Raw genomic sequence first — 14,527 nt, 5'->3', positions numbered from 1 at the left:
GTGGACTGTGTTCCTGTTGTCCAATAAACCTTCTGTTTTACTGGCTGGCTGAGAGTCTCAGTGGATCCCAGGAAGAGGGGTGCAGGGCCTGGACTCCCCCACACTCCGCGACAGGCTCCCCTTCCCTCGTTTGGCTCCCATTCAGGGTGCTGTCACTGCGCACGTGGCAGGATGGGTGCTCCAGCTTGAGAGGAAAAGCTCAACTGCTGCATGGTTGGTCCCGTCCCTGGCTCCGGAGGCGTGTTGTGTCTGGCAGGAGCCCACCCTCACTTCCAGGGCCTTGTTTCTTCATCGCTAGGCTGTGCAGATTGACCCCAGTTTGTGTGAATGCGCCATTTGATCTGATGTGGGACTAATATTGTAGCTGGCTGGTGCCAGGCCTTGCCATGAGCACCTAAGGAGCGTGCTGGGCAGTGTCTTTGCAGGGCTGGGGCTGCAGTGAAGGCACATGTGGAATGTAGTGGTTTTGCAGACTCAGGTCCTGGTGCGTTGCTCCTGCCTGCGGTACCATCCTTTGGCCCCCGGAAGTGCAGAGGGATGGTTTTTCGAAGAGCGCTTTTCAGGGCCCATTCCTTTTCAGCAGATGCTGAAAACATCCAGCCATTCTGTGCAAGGCGCTGCAAGGATGGGAAGGAGCACTGGCTGTGGGAGGGAGGCTGACAGCTTGTCCAGCCTCAGCCCTTTCCTGCTGGTGGGGCTCTTGAGGTGAGCCGGTTTGGCAGGGAAACTTACTCTGGGCTCCTCTGGCCCTCTGAGGGTAAGCATGAAACGCAAGTGCTCGCAGTTGTTTCCTGTCCTAGCTGTTCTCAAGTTAAGCTCCCCTAGGCCCCGTGGACCAGCCTTGTTGCTTTAGGTGCTTGTCCCAGTCCAGAGCTGACTCTAGATACTAGGTGAACTCTCCTCCCATGTTTTTAGCGTAACGCTTGGAAAATCCCAAACCCAGGGAGTCCATGAAGTGTGCAGTGTTCATGCAGGCCCAGCGCATGCAGCAGGAGCCAGACTGGACCTGACCTGGGGTCTGTCTCCTCCAGTGTCCTGTTACCCAGTCACCAGCACCAGATGCTCCAGAGGAAGGTACAAGAACTAACCCCCTGTAGAGAGATGTGGGATAATCTGTCCTGTGAAGGTCTCAGCCTAACCCCTAGGAGTTAGTGACTGACTTAAACCCTGAAGCATGAGGCTGTCTCTCTTCCCCCCCAGCCCCCATACTCTGTTAATATCCTGTGGATGCGGTGACTTGGCCTTGGGGCGCTCAGCCAGGGTACCATCCTGCATGTGGTGCATGGCTTGGCCCTGGCAAACGGGATGGGCCCAGCAAGCCCTAAAACAGGGAAGGGGCCCAGATAATGGGGATTGCTCCTCAGAAAGGAGGTCAGCAAACAGGGCTCTGCCGGCCTGAGCTCCAGGGTCAGGAGAACAAGTGACTCTAGCAAGGAACAATTCCATTCTGGCCCAGTGACGTATGTTTGCTAATGCGTGTGAGTCGCAATGGCTTTGCTGGGGGGAGTGTTGAGCCGCAGCGGGGGAGATGGCGTGATCAGCCAGATTCCAGAGGGGAAAAATACTGAACTGATTCCACCCCTTTGAGGGCCTAAGTTCCTGTTCCATGAAGTCATTTGAAACAGTGTTGGTCTGGCCATTGGAGCTCTGTCTGCGGTGTTGTGGCCCTGGGATCTGACTCACCACAGTACACGCTGTCATTAGGCATTTTATATATATATATATGTGGAGCTATACCTGGCTCATAGAGCTTGAAAGGTCATTGAGTCCAGTCCCCTGCCTTCACAGGAGGACCAAGTACCATCCCTTATTTTTGCCCCAGAGCCCTAAATGGCCCCCTCAAGGATTGAACTCACAACCCTGGGTTTAGCAGGCCAATGCTCAAACCACTGAGCTATCCCTTGCTACAAATGTACCTCGGGCTATGGGGCCTTCAGTGCTTTGCAGTTTAGTTTCCTCTTGTTTCTCCGAGACGGTGGCGAGGCCCAAGGCCCGCTGGTCCGAGTGCAGGCAGTGCAGGTCGGGGGTGTGGGGATGGTGACTGCTGGCTATAGCAAGAGGCTGTGCAGGCCTTTATAAGTCAAACCCTTTGATGATTGAAATGCCTCCTCATCTGGGGCACTTCGGAGCATCAGCCTTTCACCTGGGACAGAGCCATTATCAGCGTGAATAGCCTGGGGTAGATCCGGTCCAAGCATGGGCCTTCCATTGTGCCCTGTGGAGATTCGCTCGTCTGCTGTGCTGAGGGATGCTGGTTATGGCAGAGCAAGGCTAAGAAGTCTTCTGCTAACCCGGTTCTAACGGGTCCAGGCCCAGCATGGGCTAGACTGGCTTAGGTGCTGAGATGCTGCAGTGACACGCGCTTTAGAGACTAGGCGACATGTCTGGAATTCTGTGGTCGCATGCCAGCAATGCCCCTTCTTGTTCGTTCCCTGGCCACTCGGCTTTGTGCAGAGACTTGCCGGGTTTCCTGAAGCACTTGTGAAATTTGCCAGCCACGGCAAAGGCTGGAAGAGCCAGTTCTCCAGGGCCCTGAGCGTTAATGTCCTGTGATGCTGGGGGCGGGAAGCAGGCCCCAGGACTTCTCCCAGCTGCTGTGTGCGGGTGTTTTGAACTCGGAATCCCTAGCCCCTGGGTTGGAAAAATCATGAGTCTGAATGCAGGATGCATGGTGCTGCTCTTCCAAGCCCTCAGACTTGAGTGCCCTTTGGATTGGCACTGAAACACCCCCCAGGAAGGGGCTGGCGTGGTGGAGCTGGCAGCTTGGGGGTGGAGCCGTCAGAACTCGGTGTCTAAAATGCAGTGGTTTTATGTAAGAGGAACAGCTGCTCTCTCCAACGTCCAGGCTGGTTACTCAGCAATTACCACAGAAATACCCACTGACATTAGAAACCGGCTTAGTGCTGAGCCGGCCACGAGTGCACTGTGGGAGCCCTGTTATGGAACCACACGTGGGTGGAAGGAGGTCTCTGCTCCCAAAGGGGACACTGGTAAATCTTTTATATGGCTCAGGGCAGCTGCTGGCTGTGGTGAGAGGTGCTGTGAACAACATTTGGTGAACCCTGTGGCAAAGGAACACTTGCTTCCAATTCATGGAAGCTTCTTCTGTCTGCTGATGTATGCAGGAAGCCAGGAAATCTGGCTGGCCTGTCTTCTCAATGTTTCCCTGCCCCTAATAAGCTTAAGGGAGGAAGATGCTGTCCAAACTCTCCTGGGTGTGTTGTGCCCTCTTCATGTGAAACTCTCCCCAAGTTCCATTGCCTTGCCCTGCACCAGAGCTGTCAAGGGCTGGCAGTGTGGAAAATGCAGGGTGCAGTTACGTCTCCTCCATGAGCTCACCTCTGGCATAGCTCTAGATGGATTAAACAGAAGGCGAGTGTAGCATTCGCTTTGCTATTAGCAGGATTTGTCACTTGCTCTTACAGCCACACTCACAACAAGAGGAAAACCTTGCAGCCTGATTAACTTGGGATTACCAGGGAGAGGGCAAAGCTAATTTCAGATTGCAGTTAATTACAAGCGCAGCTGGAGGGGAAGAAAGGTCCCTCTGTAAATCTAGGGCCGACATCCGCTCTGGGAACACAGCCTGGGTTGGCCAAGGAGTCAGGAGGGCACTGCCCTTCCCATGCTGTCTGCCCAGAAAGGTGTCCATGCCTGTGGGGGACACCCTAGCTCTACTGTGCTCAGGGTGCTGGGAATAATGAAGACGGGTGCATACACAGGTTGCAGGGGCTAATGTGTATCTAGGCAGGGTGCCGTTAGTTCCCTTCTGTAGCATTTCACCTCTTCCAAGTGAAGGTCTAAGGCTTTGTCTGTCTTGGGGATCATCCACTGGTGACTTTGTTAGCTACCATGGTGCATTCTATGGAATAGGCAGGCGAACTCGCGTCTCTGCTGGCAGGTTTACGGTCAGTTTAACAAACCGAGCTTGCCCAGGAGGAATTGGTTGGGCTGGCTGACTGCGGCCCCGAAGGGCACTTGGAAGGGTCTGACTCGTCAGTAAAACGGGTTCTCTGTGGTGGTCGTAGCATCTTGTCCTCTCTGGCCTTGTGCCCTATCACAGGCTGTCCGGGCTGCTGCTGCATTGTCTTTTGCAGCACCTTTCCCGGCAAACCTGGTTGGTGGCGGCAGGGGACGCTGTATTTCCAGCATGGCGAGTCGCTAGGGTTGCTTTCCTGCTGTTCGTTGGTTTGTTAATCTATTGTTCCTTCCCAGTGAGCCGTGTCTGTGTAAGGGGCTTGTGGTCAAGCCTGGCTTGGCAGCGTCTTCCTGGGAGAGGCGATTTGACCTCTAGGGAGCCTGTAGCAGAGGCCCGCCTGCATGCTGTTGGGCAGCAAATACAGGGAGGTGGTGTCAGGCCAGCCTGACCGTTGGCAGTGGAGGTTAGTTTTTCAGAGAGGCCCTTTGGCTGGGGCACTGTGGGATAGCCCTTGGAGGACTGCTGTACCTTGCTTGGCGTAGCATGAGCCTGAACTCTATCCACAGCATCCCCACCCGGAGCATTCGTGACGCAGTGCGGGGTCCCTTCAGATTTCCCCTCTGGGGAAGCCGAGCAGACTCAGTAGGGCTCAGAGTACGACTGAGGCATGGTTTAGGGACTCCTGGGTTGAGATGTAGGGTCAGTTAGTTGTTGTTTCTCGAGTGAAGATGAGCCCTAAGCGGTAGGGGCGACGTGGGGAGGGGCCCTGGGTGGGACTGTGGTGTCTGGTTGGTTGGGGCCCTCTCTTGCAGGTTCTTTACACTAGTAATTCAGGGCTTGCCTTCTCTAGCCTGGAAGACTCCGTGGAAGCTGGCAGGACTGAGACATTACAGGTCTCAAGCTATGAATCCAGGGGAAGGGATTTTTATTCAGACAAATACTGAACACACCCTCCAAGTGGTGTGTGAAGCTGTGTGTCTCCCCCACAAAACCGGCCGTAGGCCCGGTTCACCCCACCTGGCGCACACTAGCCCACTGCCTGGGCAAGGCCTTGCTGCTTGAATGATTGGACGAGAAATGCCACAATCTACGTCTTCGGGGCCTCCATCGAAACCAGCGTGGGTGAGATTGGCATGTCCTGGTGTGTCCACGGTCCAGTAGACGTAGCTGTAAGGCCAGCAAAGCCTTTTGCAGAGGTTGGGGGGGGATCTCTTGGGCTGCCGTTATATGGTGCTGCAGAAGGGCTGAGACAAACCCCAGGGAGGACTGAGTGCATCAGGAACGTTAGTGGAATTGCAGGCCCAAGGGTACTCTCAAGCAGGTAGTGCCACGAAACATGCAGCCGCAGGAAGCCTGCAGCAGCTGCTCTGCTCTTACGGAGCCGGAGTGAGGATTTGGTCCCCCGGGAAGCCATGATGCCACCTCCTTACCATGGTGCTAGCTGGGACACGGCACTGGTTCCCTTTCCTCTCAAAATCCTCCTCTTCCTCCATCCCCGTTCCCGCTACGCTTCCCAAGAACATCTGTCAGTTCCTCTTCCCTCACGCTCCCCACCCCATGTGGGACTGAAACGTGCCCCTCCCTGGGCTGCCATGGGCTTGGGGTGGGGCGGAGGGCGTGAGATACCCGTACAGGGCAGTGTTTGCGCACTTGTCTACAAGACAATAAACTCAAGAGGAATCAAGTGGCAGGGCAGCCTTCAGCCCAGCCCAGAACAAGAGGCTTGGAACCACCTAGGACCCATTGTTTTGCTCCAGGGCTTTGTTAGGATCCTGCTCCTTGGTCTCCCCTGCCCTCTTCTCTAGGGGGTTTTAATGTTGCTCCATCTGGTGAGTCTTCTTTCCTCTTCCTTGTTCTGCATTGCTCTGGATGCCAGGAGTACCCCAGTGCTCTGAGTCACCCCCTTCCCGTGGAGTTGGGGGGGGTGTATTCTGGGCTGGGGAGACAGAAGGTGCCTTTCCCTGGGTCACCAGCCTGCATGTTCAGTGTGTCTGTGCTATGTTTGCCCCCCTCCTCCTGAGAATCTCCAATCTGATAATCTCCTAATCGCCAGCTCCAAGCAGTCCAGCATCAGTGTCTGCGTCTTACACCTGGCTTACCTCTTGGGAGCAGGTTTCGAAATAGCCTCTGACCTGGTTTCTTAAAGCATGTTAGGAAACAGCCATGTGCTAGCCAGGGGGTTCCTGCCTCTTCTCGATTTCTGTTCCAGCTCCTGATGGCAAGACAGGCTCACCCCAGGTGACTGCTGCTGCCTCCCTTGTCTGTATGGCCAAGGGCCCTTCTCAGATTCTAAGACCTTCCTCCTCCTTTTGGCACTCTGCTTCCCCTCCCCCACCCCCAGACAATTAAAGGCTTAGAATAAAATCTGCCAAAGCTGAGCTCAGATGCTCTAAGGATGAGATGCCTATAAATAAATGTTGGTGAGGCTAGAGGATTTTCCCTTTACCCCCATGGAGGGCACTGTAAATTCGTGGCCCCGATCTTAAGTGGGAGGTTGCTGGGAGCATTCCCCCCCGAACCTGATCCCCACTAATTCATTGAAGCTGCCCCAATAAAAGGTGCTCTGGCCAGGCTGGTGCCGAAGTCCAGTGTGGCCTTTCACCAGGCTGGGAATGGAGGCAGTCTGCCAATGTGCTCTGGTGATCTGCAGGGCTTTATGGGAGAATTACGTCTGTTTGGCTGACCTTGAGGCCCCATGTTTGTTCTCTACTCTCTCCCCCCGACTGTTGGCACTGAATGCTGTGTAATCCCATCCCTCTCCCACTGAGAAGTGCATGCTGGAGGAAATGCTCTCACCAGCACAGTAGGCTGAACTTGGGAGCCGGGGCCTTTCATGCTAATTTATGGCACCCACTTGACTAAAATGAGTAGTTACTAAAGGAACAAATCTCTTAGAGAATGCAGAAGTGCCCTCGTCAGGGCTCTTAGTGTGTCTCTTGAAATGAGAACCGGAGCAAGGTTACCATTGCCCAGGGGAGGTGAGGACAGGCAGTGTTTGTGTAGCTGCACATACTAACTTGTCTATTGCCATTTTGTTCTTAGCTACTTAGGGATAGAAGGTAGCTGTGCCTGGTTGTTGCCGTGAGACAGGTGCATTCTGATGGGGATGAGGCTGCCCCTCTGACGGGACCAAGTGGTAACTGGCAGCATTCCCAGGCAGATGCTCCAGCCACCCGCTTATCTATCTTTTCCTGCTTTTTTGCTTCTGCCATGGGGTCGTTCCATCCAAGCCCCCTCCCTGGAGTTCCCGTCCTCAGCTCGCCCATGGGAGAGGGAACATTCATGTTTAGGCTGCCCTGAGGGTGGTTTGTGGGGCTTTTACCCTCCCCTTGTGGACCATTTCGCTGACAGCATGGGTCTCCGTGTGTAAAGCACGTGGAATGCCCTTACATTTGACCAGTGCTTCTCCACCTGCTGCCCGGCCCACTGACTTCCCTCCAGAGCCAGGCACGCCCCCGTGGGCTCTAAGGCTTCTCTCGCGCTAGTCACTGGGATGTACAGACATGCCAGGTAGCCTGTCCTCTGTGCAATGTCCTCAGTCACCTTCTTTTCTGCACTGCTCAATGGGTAGCAGGAGGACATCACTGTCTTGGTGCAGTGAGGCTGTGTGTCTCCACCTTTGCACGTGCACTGTTTGGGGAACTGCGTCTTTCTGAAGAAATAGGAGGAAAACAACATGCTCTCCTTCCGCGCACTCGCTTCAGGCTTGCAAGGGTTCCAGTCCCCACCTGGTTGGTTTCCCGAGCCGGACCGAGTCTGCGGGTGAGGTGGGGAAGGGGTACCAAGTTCACTTCCTTGGGATGGGCAGTGACGTGTGTCTCTCCTCTGCTCGCTGCAGCGCTTTGGCTGAGTGGGGATGCAGAAGCTGTGCCCTGCTTGGCTTCACAATGTGTATGTGCTTCATTGAACTGCCATTGTGAAACTGACTCTGCTCCTTCCAACGAGCCAGGCTTGCCCCCCTGGCGCTGAAATCCCTGCTGCTCTGGGGGTTTTCTGGATACAGGCTGCCAGCAGTTCCGATGTGCAGAATAGCATTAGAGACACAAGTTAATGCTGCCTCTTTTGCCGCTGGCTCCCATGCAGCCTTGGGCTTTCCGGTAGAACACCCTCTTCTAGCCTCTGCTGCAGAGGTGAACTCTGGTTCACAAGTGCTTTGTGTTTCTCCCTTCCTCGTTCCAGAGGGAGCCAGCGACTGAGCGGCAGCTGCTATTGCTGTCTGAACGTCTCCTCAACCCAGGCAGAACCAACCAACAATCAAGACAAACACTCACATTAGATCAAGAAGAGATCCCCAAATTTAATCTCACTTGTGACTTGTGCAGGATTTTATAACTCAGGCCTCGAGGAGTGCTATTCGGGTTTGACTTGTGGTGACTGGTTGCCAGCATGGGATTGGGGCAGGGAGGGGCAATGGCACCAGACACCCGTCATTCCCAAAGGGGTTGTTTTGCTTCCCTTCTCAAAGATGCAAGAGCTCTCTCACCATTAATGATGTCTGACATCTGACTTTACACCAGGATCTGTGTGTTACAGGCTAGAGTGCGCGTCCTCTGCTGGCGTTTCCTAAGCAAGGCAGAAAGCAATTTTTCAATCCTGCCCTGCTCCCAGGGGAAGGGGAAGGACTGCAAAAGTCACTGAACTTCTCTTTCAGTGATTTATCTATTCCCTACTCTGTAGAAGGAAGGAGAGGAGCTTGCAGCTGGAAGTTTGATGGTGACTGGGCTGTCTTGTGTGTCTAGCCATTCATCTGTTACATGTAGCAAAGACTTACTGAATTGTCTTGCAGATAAGATTGGAAGCTCTCATCTTGTGTAAAGACACCAGTTAGCTTGATGCATGAGCAGTCCCCTTCTTCTGTATGTTACTCGATCTGCATTTATTTCTAAACCATTATAATTTTGTGTCTTTGAGCTTATCTACTGATTATGAAGCGAGCAGAGCTTGTATAATGTATTGTAGAGAAAGGAGCTTGCAAATTCTGCAGGTCATGGCCTGGGGATCTGTAAGCCTTGCAACCGACAAGCTCAGGATTTTAAAGCTAGGAGTTTAGGTGCAAAACCCTGCTAATGCGATGTTGAGTTGGTACCGTTAGACTGGCAATGCAGTGAGCAGCATTGGCCCAGCTATGCTGCACATATTCAAGGGCTGATTCTTTTCTTGTTAAATATGCAGCTCAATATATTGGGGTCATAAAATGCATCCTCCAAAACACGTAGGACCTGCAACATGGCCAGCCTATCACTGCTGCTGGGCCCCTAACTGTAGTATTTCCTGGCCGTCTGCAACCTTCTAGTTGCAGTGTACAGGTTCTTGTGCTGTGTGCACATGCAAATGCTCCGAGTTGTGGGCTGATTCCCTAGGACATAGTGTGAAAACGGCCATCTTCTCCTGATAGCCAGCCATGGCCTCCTCTTGCGTCGGCACTTGACATCAGAATGAAATCCCACATGGAAGTGCCGAGGCTGCCGACACCGCAGGACCATGCTGCCCTGGGGATTTTCCCCTTTGGATTTGGGCAGAAGGTGCTGCTGGCACAGGAGCACAAACTGTATTGCCCGGTCCTATTCCAAATAATGAACCGTGCCAGAGACGGGACGGGATACTCGACCACTGGCTTTAAGGAGTCAAAGACTTTTATTTTGGTAGGGGGCACTGAAGCCTCCAATTAAATATTTTGGCTCTGAAGTTTGTGAAGCGCTGTGTGAAGAATTCCTGGATGTGGGCTCTTCTCCTCTGACGAGATGGGACTCTGTTTCTGGAGACCCTGAGAGCATGTGGATTGCCAGCCAAAGAGACGTCTCTGGATGCCTGTGTTCCCACCCTGTCTTTCCAAGGCCATGTATCTCGCCCTTACGGGGGGCTCTGGAGAGGCAAAGTCATGAATGAGAAACATTTTTCTGTTTTACCTGAGTTTATATAAAGCTTATTCTTACACAACCTCCATGTGGGGCTGCCTGGCCCGCTGGCGTCCCTTCACCCTGCCACCTGTTGTTTTGGGCTTTCGTGCTGGCTCAGCACCAAGCCCGTTCTGGTGCAGTTTGATCATTTTACCCTCATCCTCAGACGTGGGGCTTTGGGACATACGTACTTCATGCTGCTCCCCGGAGGAGTGGCTCTTCCTCTCCCACCAGGCTCTGGCCGCTGATTGAACCATGCTGCAGGAGTTGAGCTTAGTTCTAGTGGCGATGACAGCGCTGCTGGTCCCCTGGGCTGCCTCTGGTTCTACAGGCCTTGGACTCGGAGCCTGGTTCTAGCCGTGGTCCTTTGGCCTTAAGCTGTGGTCAGCGCTCAGCAGTGAGACTGCAGATGTTTCTCTCGGACTGTCTATAAATGGGAGTCGCTGATTCTGGTCAGTTTGTGATGCTTCCCCCTGTAGAGCCACACAGGTTGAGGTGGAGCTGGTAGAAGTGACTAAGTGGGAGGGAGAAGACTTTATGTAGATGACTCAGAGGCAGTACCCTACAGCTTGGGTGTCAGACTGTAGGCCAAATACAACGTACAGAGTTCTTCAAAGTTGCCTGTGGCCATTTCTCCCCCTTCAATGTGGTGGAGCAGGCCAGGTTGGACCCTGTAGTCTCCAGTTCTACCTCTGTAGAGAGGAGGGCTGCTCTGTCCTAGGCTAGTTAGGTATGACCTTGGCCTTCTGGCACCCTGACACTTCTGCTCGCAGGTGAGCGAAGCTCAGACTCTGTGGCTGCAGGCTGTGGACAGGGCTTCTGCTGGTTCTGTAGAAATATTTATCTGTAAAGAGAAGGTCAGGGTAGGGTCTCACCAGTGGTTTACATGAGGTGCTGGATTCCTTCTCTGACAACACATTTCTTACATAATGTCCTAGGTGGTTCTTAAATACAGCAGGCCTTGGGAGAGGAGGCAGTGTTTGTGCAGTTAGCAAGTGTCTCCATCATTAATAATGGGAGCTGTTGGGAAAGAGCCTGTTTCTGAGCAGGACTTGGAGGAGGCAAATATCTCCGTGCAGACCCTGAGAGGAGCTGGGTTGATACCACGTCAAGTGCGTGCGTCTCCACTAGGAGACTGGACAATGCCATTCTAGGGGGTAGGGCAGGAAAGCTGTTACCAATTACACCAAATCCCACCTTCACCCTGGCAGCTAACCTGCCTGAGGGTGGTCCAGCTAGATACCAGAGTACTGGTAAAGATGAGGGTGTTTCAAAGACTTCCCCCGCAGAGCTGGAAAAGGTGGTGAAGGTTTTTCAGTGCCAGAGAGACAGAGTGGCCAGCACTCGGCCTTCTGTGTAGCTCTTTGCCCATAGCTCTGCTCTCATTTGGGTGATCCACGGACACTGTTACTATAGCAACCACCGCTGCCTAGGATGGGGATAACTGTTGCCATGGTGCTAGCTGGGGAAGAATTCTGCAGAAGAAAAACAGTTAATTATTAACTTGTGGACAAACATGACTTGCACATCGCACCCCCTCCCCCTTCCAGACTGTTACCAAGTAGTTCACTTGTCTGGAGCATGTGGTCTGATCATGTTACTGACTGTGGCTCTTACACCTTTCAGAAGCAGCTGCCTCTCTCTGCAATTAGGTGCACAGCCTTTGATAGTGGGCAGCAGTAGCCTCCAGAAGTGATATTAATATGTGCCTATGGGGCACAAATTAACTTACGTAAGTATCCTAGAATGTTCCAGCCAGATCAGCCTTGCTAACAGTTTGGCCTGGCCCTGCGCTGACCCTTAACCCTCATGTATCTTCACATGACACATTCCCCGTATTCAAGTTTAAGGTTTCCTTGTTGGAGTCCAGAATGGAGTGTTGCTTTAAATGCCTGGACTATCTCTGCCTCAAGAGTCACCAGGAAATGTGGGGTTTTATGCAGCTGAAAGAGTGCTTTGCTTTAATAGGGTTCTTCTCTCAGCAGTGGGCCTCAGCTAGATTTGTGATAACCAGCAATGACTGACATAGTTGAGCTTCTGCACAGCTCTTGGATAGGAAGAAAATTATTTTGGCCAAACCAACAATCAAAGAGCTGCTGTTAGTGTTTCCACTTGTTCTGTGCTGATACTCTGAGAGGGAAATGTCACTGCCACATGCCAACAGAAAGCTTTGTGCTTAATAGCATCCCTAACGGACTCCATTTCCTATGAACTTCCACTGTCTGCTGGTGATGGCACCCCACAGTAAAATCCTGTGGAGGGTAAGTCTAATGCTCCTGTTCTTTATGCTGTTGAGTGCTCAGACAGTTCTCTGGATAGAGCATCTGCAAAGAGGCTCCTGGAAGAGGAAAGGCACAGCATGTGCAGTTAACTTTCAGTAACACAACAGCTGAAAATAGTCACATAAAACCGCAGATTACATGCATGGTACAGGCTAGCAACCTGGGAATGATCAAACACATGTCTGTGTCTGCTCTAGAGTGCTGGGATCTAGTTCCTGTGATTGCAAATCCCAGCCTGAGGGCTTTGTGGTCTGGCTTCTGGTACAGTTTGTTGTGCAGAGATCATAGGATATCTTTCTGTCCTGCTAGTCACAATGTGCTTGATTTAAGACACATTCTTAATGTACTGGGGCAGTCTTGAATCACACCGGTCATTTTCTATCCAAGGATTTGCCCAACGTAGTAGTTAGTGTACGCACTTCATTTGTGCTTCCTCTAAAGCACGCTCCTCCTGTCTGAAACCTACAGTAATTCCCTCACATGTGTTAGGCTTTGTCTACACTACACTACACACATATGTCGATATAACTTCGTCCACTCCCTTGTGCGACACTTGAACTAATCTCTGGTGTAGACAGCAGTATGTCAATGGGAGGGAGGGCTTCTCCCGTCCACATAGGTCTCACCTCTCCAGGAGGTGGAGTACCAGTGCCAACAGGAGAAGCTCTCCCATCGACATAGGCATAGTCTTCACTATGGACTAGCACACAGCTGCAGCATTCATAGAATCATAGAATATCAGGGTTGGAAGAGACCTCAGGAGGTCACCAACTAAATCATCCCAGCCAGGGCTTTGTTAAGCCGGGCCTTAAAAACCTCTAAGGAAGGAGATTCCACCACCTCCCTAGGTAACGCATTCCAGTGTTTCACCACCCTCGTAATGAAATAGTGTTTCCTAATATCCAACCTAGACCTCCCAATGTAAGTATAGATAAGTCCTTAGCTAGCTGACCCTTACTACACCCTTGGGAGGTGGATATGATCCCAATTTTAGAAGTGGGGAAGCAGGCACAGCCACTAAGTGGTGAGCTGGGATTAGAACTCAGGAATTAGATTCCAGCTGTGCTCAAACCTCAGACCTGTTGTGCCCAAATTTTTCCTGTCACTTCCCCCCCACCCCCCCCCCCCGCAACTAGTAATGGAATCTGTCTGCCCGCCGCCCCTCCCCCCCCCCCACCACCACCATTACTGCACAGTTAGCTCAGCAGAGGAGCTTGGGCTGAAGGCAGAACTGGGGATGGAGGAGGTGGAGCTGACCTGGGGGGTGGAGAACATTCCTCCACGCTCCTCAGTTTGGGGACCACTGCTCTAGAGCAGGTCTCTCAGAAATGCCCCAGACACTGTTCTTCACTCATGCATTTACAAGCTAAGTTCACTTATGTATATTGGTGGTCTAAATTAATTTAGATTTTGCCAGCATAAAATAGGTTTTCAGAGCTGCCTTTGCTCTGTGCCTCTGTAACATGGAGAGTAACCACAGGACTAATGATCTCCCCTCCCGCACCCAGCACAAAGGTAAAGTTGCTGTCTAGTGGCAGGGAGTTGGAATTGGTCCCAAGACAAAGCAAGACAAGGGTTGGAAAGAGTGGTGTTCAGCCACAGAATTTAGCAGTGATTGACTCAGGAAAGGGCCCCATTAGCAGACCACAGTCTAGTCAAGATCCACCTCTAGTTAAAAATAGCTGCAGGCCGGTTGCTATTAGCTTTCATGAGGCCTGAGGAAAAGGTAGCAGAACTCACCCCCAGACTAGTGTGAATGGCGAGGTGAGGCAGTATTGTGTCTTGGGAATACTTGTTCTGTTTAGGTGAAGTCGGCTTAGTGCCTGCGAAGCTGTTTAGCATTTGCACTCTTGCAGACTTCTTAAACGGAAAAGGCCAGAGCTCGATCGACTGCTGCCTGCTTTTCAGGGCCCTGGATGAAAAGGGATCCAGAAGGTGGAGGGCCAGGGTCAGGGCATGGCAATGACTCCTCCATGCCTTGGGAGAAGGCATTTTTCCATCTTTTCATCTTTCCATTTGGATCAACATGGAGTGCTGCAAACTGGGAATTGTAGCCTCTGTAGGCTGCAGCTCTGTATTAAAGAAAAGGGGTTTTTGGGGTGCATTTGGCCACCCCCACTGCTGGTTGTGATCCCAGAGAGCAGTCTGAAGTCCAAGCCAATGCAACACACCCTTTCCTTACTGAATTTGCTTTCCTTCCACAGATTATTTGTGCACTCCTGAGGAAAATGTGTACAAGATAGATTTCACCAGGTTTAAAATCCGAGACATGGAGTCTGGCACGGTACTGTTTGAAATCACCAAACCACCTGCCTCAGGTGAGTGCAGAGAATGTTGTCACTAATAAACAAATGCCACTTCACACCTTTCTTCAGAAATAACCTTTGCCTTTCTCCGGCCTCTTTCACTCCAAGCACTTTCCAAATAGC

The 14,527-nt window shown here is 52.2% G+C and overlaps 1 protein-coding gene across 1 annotated transcript in view; it reads left to right on the top strand.

Annotated features, from left to right (window-relative positions):
- Positions 1–14,527, top strand: part of UNC119 (unc-119 lipid binding chaperone) — a 49,394-nt gene that overhangs the window by 11,306 nt on the left and 23,561 nt on the right. Inside the window, exon 2 of the mRNA XM_048823843.2 lies at positions 14,303–14,416. Coding sequence (XP_048679800.1) covers positions 14,303–14,416 — 114 coding nt within the window. The remainder of the gene's footprint in view (positions 1–14,302; positions 14,417–14,527) is intronic.

The sequence above is a fragment of the Caretta caretta genome, chromosome 17 (genome assembly GCF_965140235.1).
Source record: "Caretta caretta isolate rCarCar2 chromosome 17, rCarCar1.hap1, whole genome shotgun sequence".
In the NCBI taxonomy this organism is placed as follows: Eukaryota; Metazoa; Chordata; order Testudines; family Cheloniidae; genus Caretta; species Caretta caretta.
Note: the sequence above shows the minus strand (reverse complement) of the source record. Positions and strands in the feature narration are given on the sequence as shown.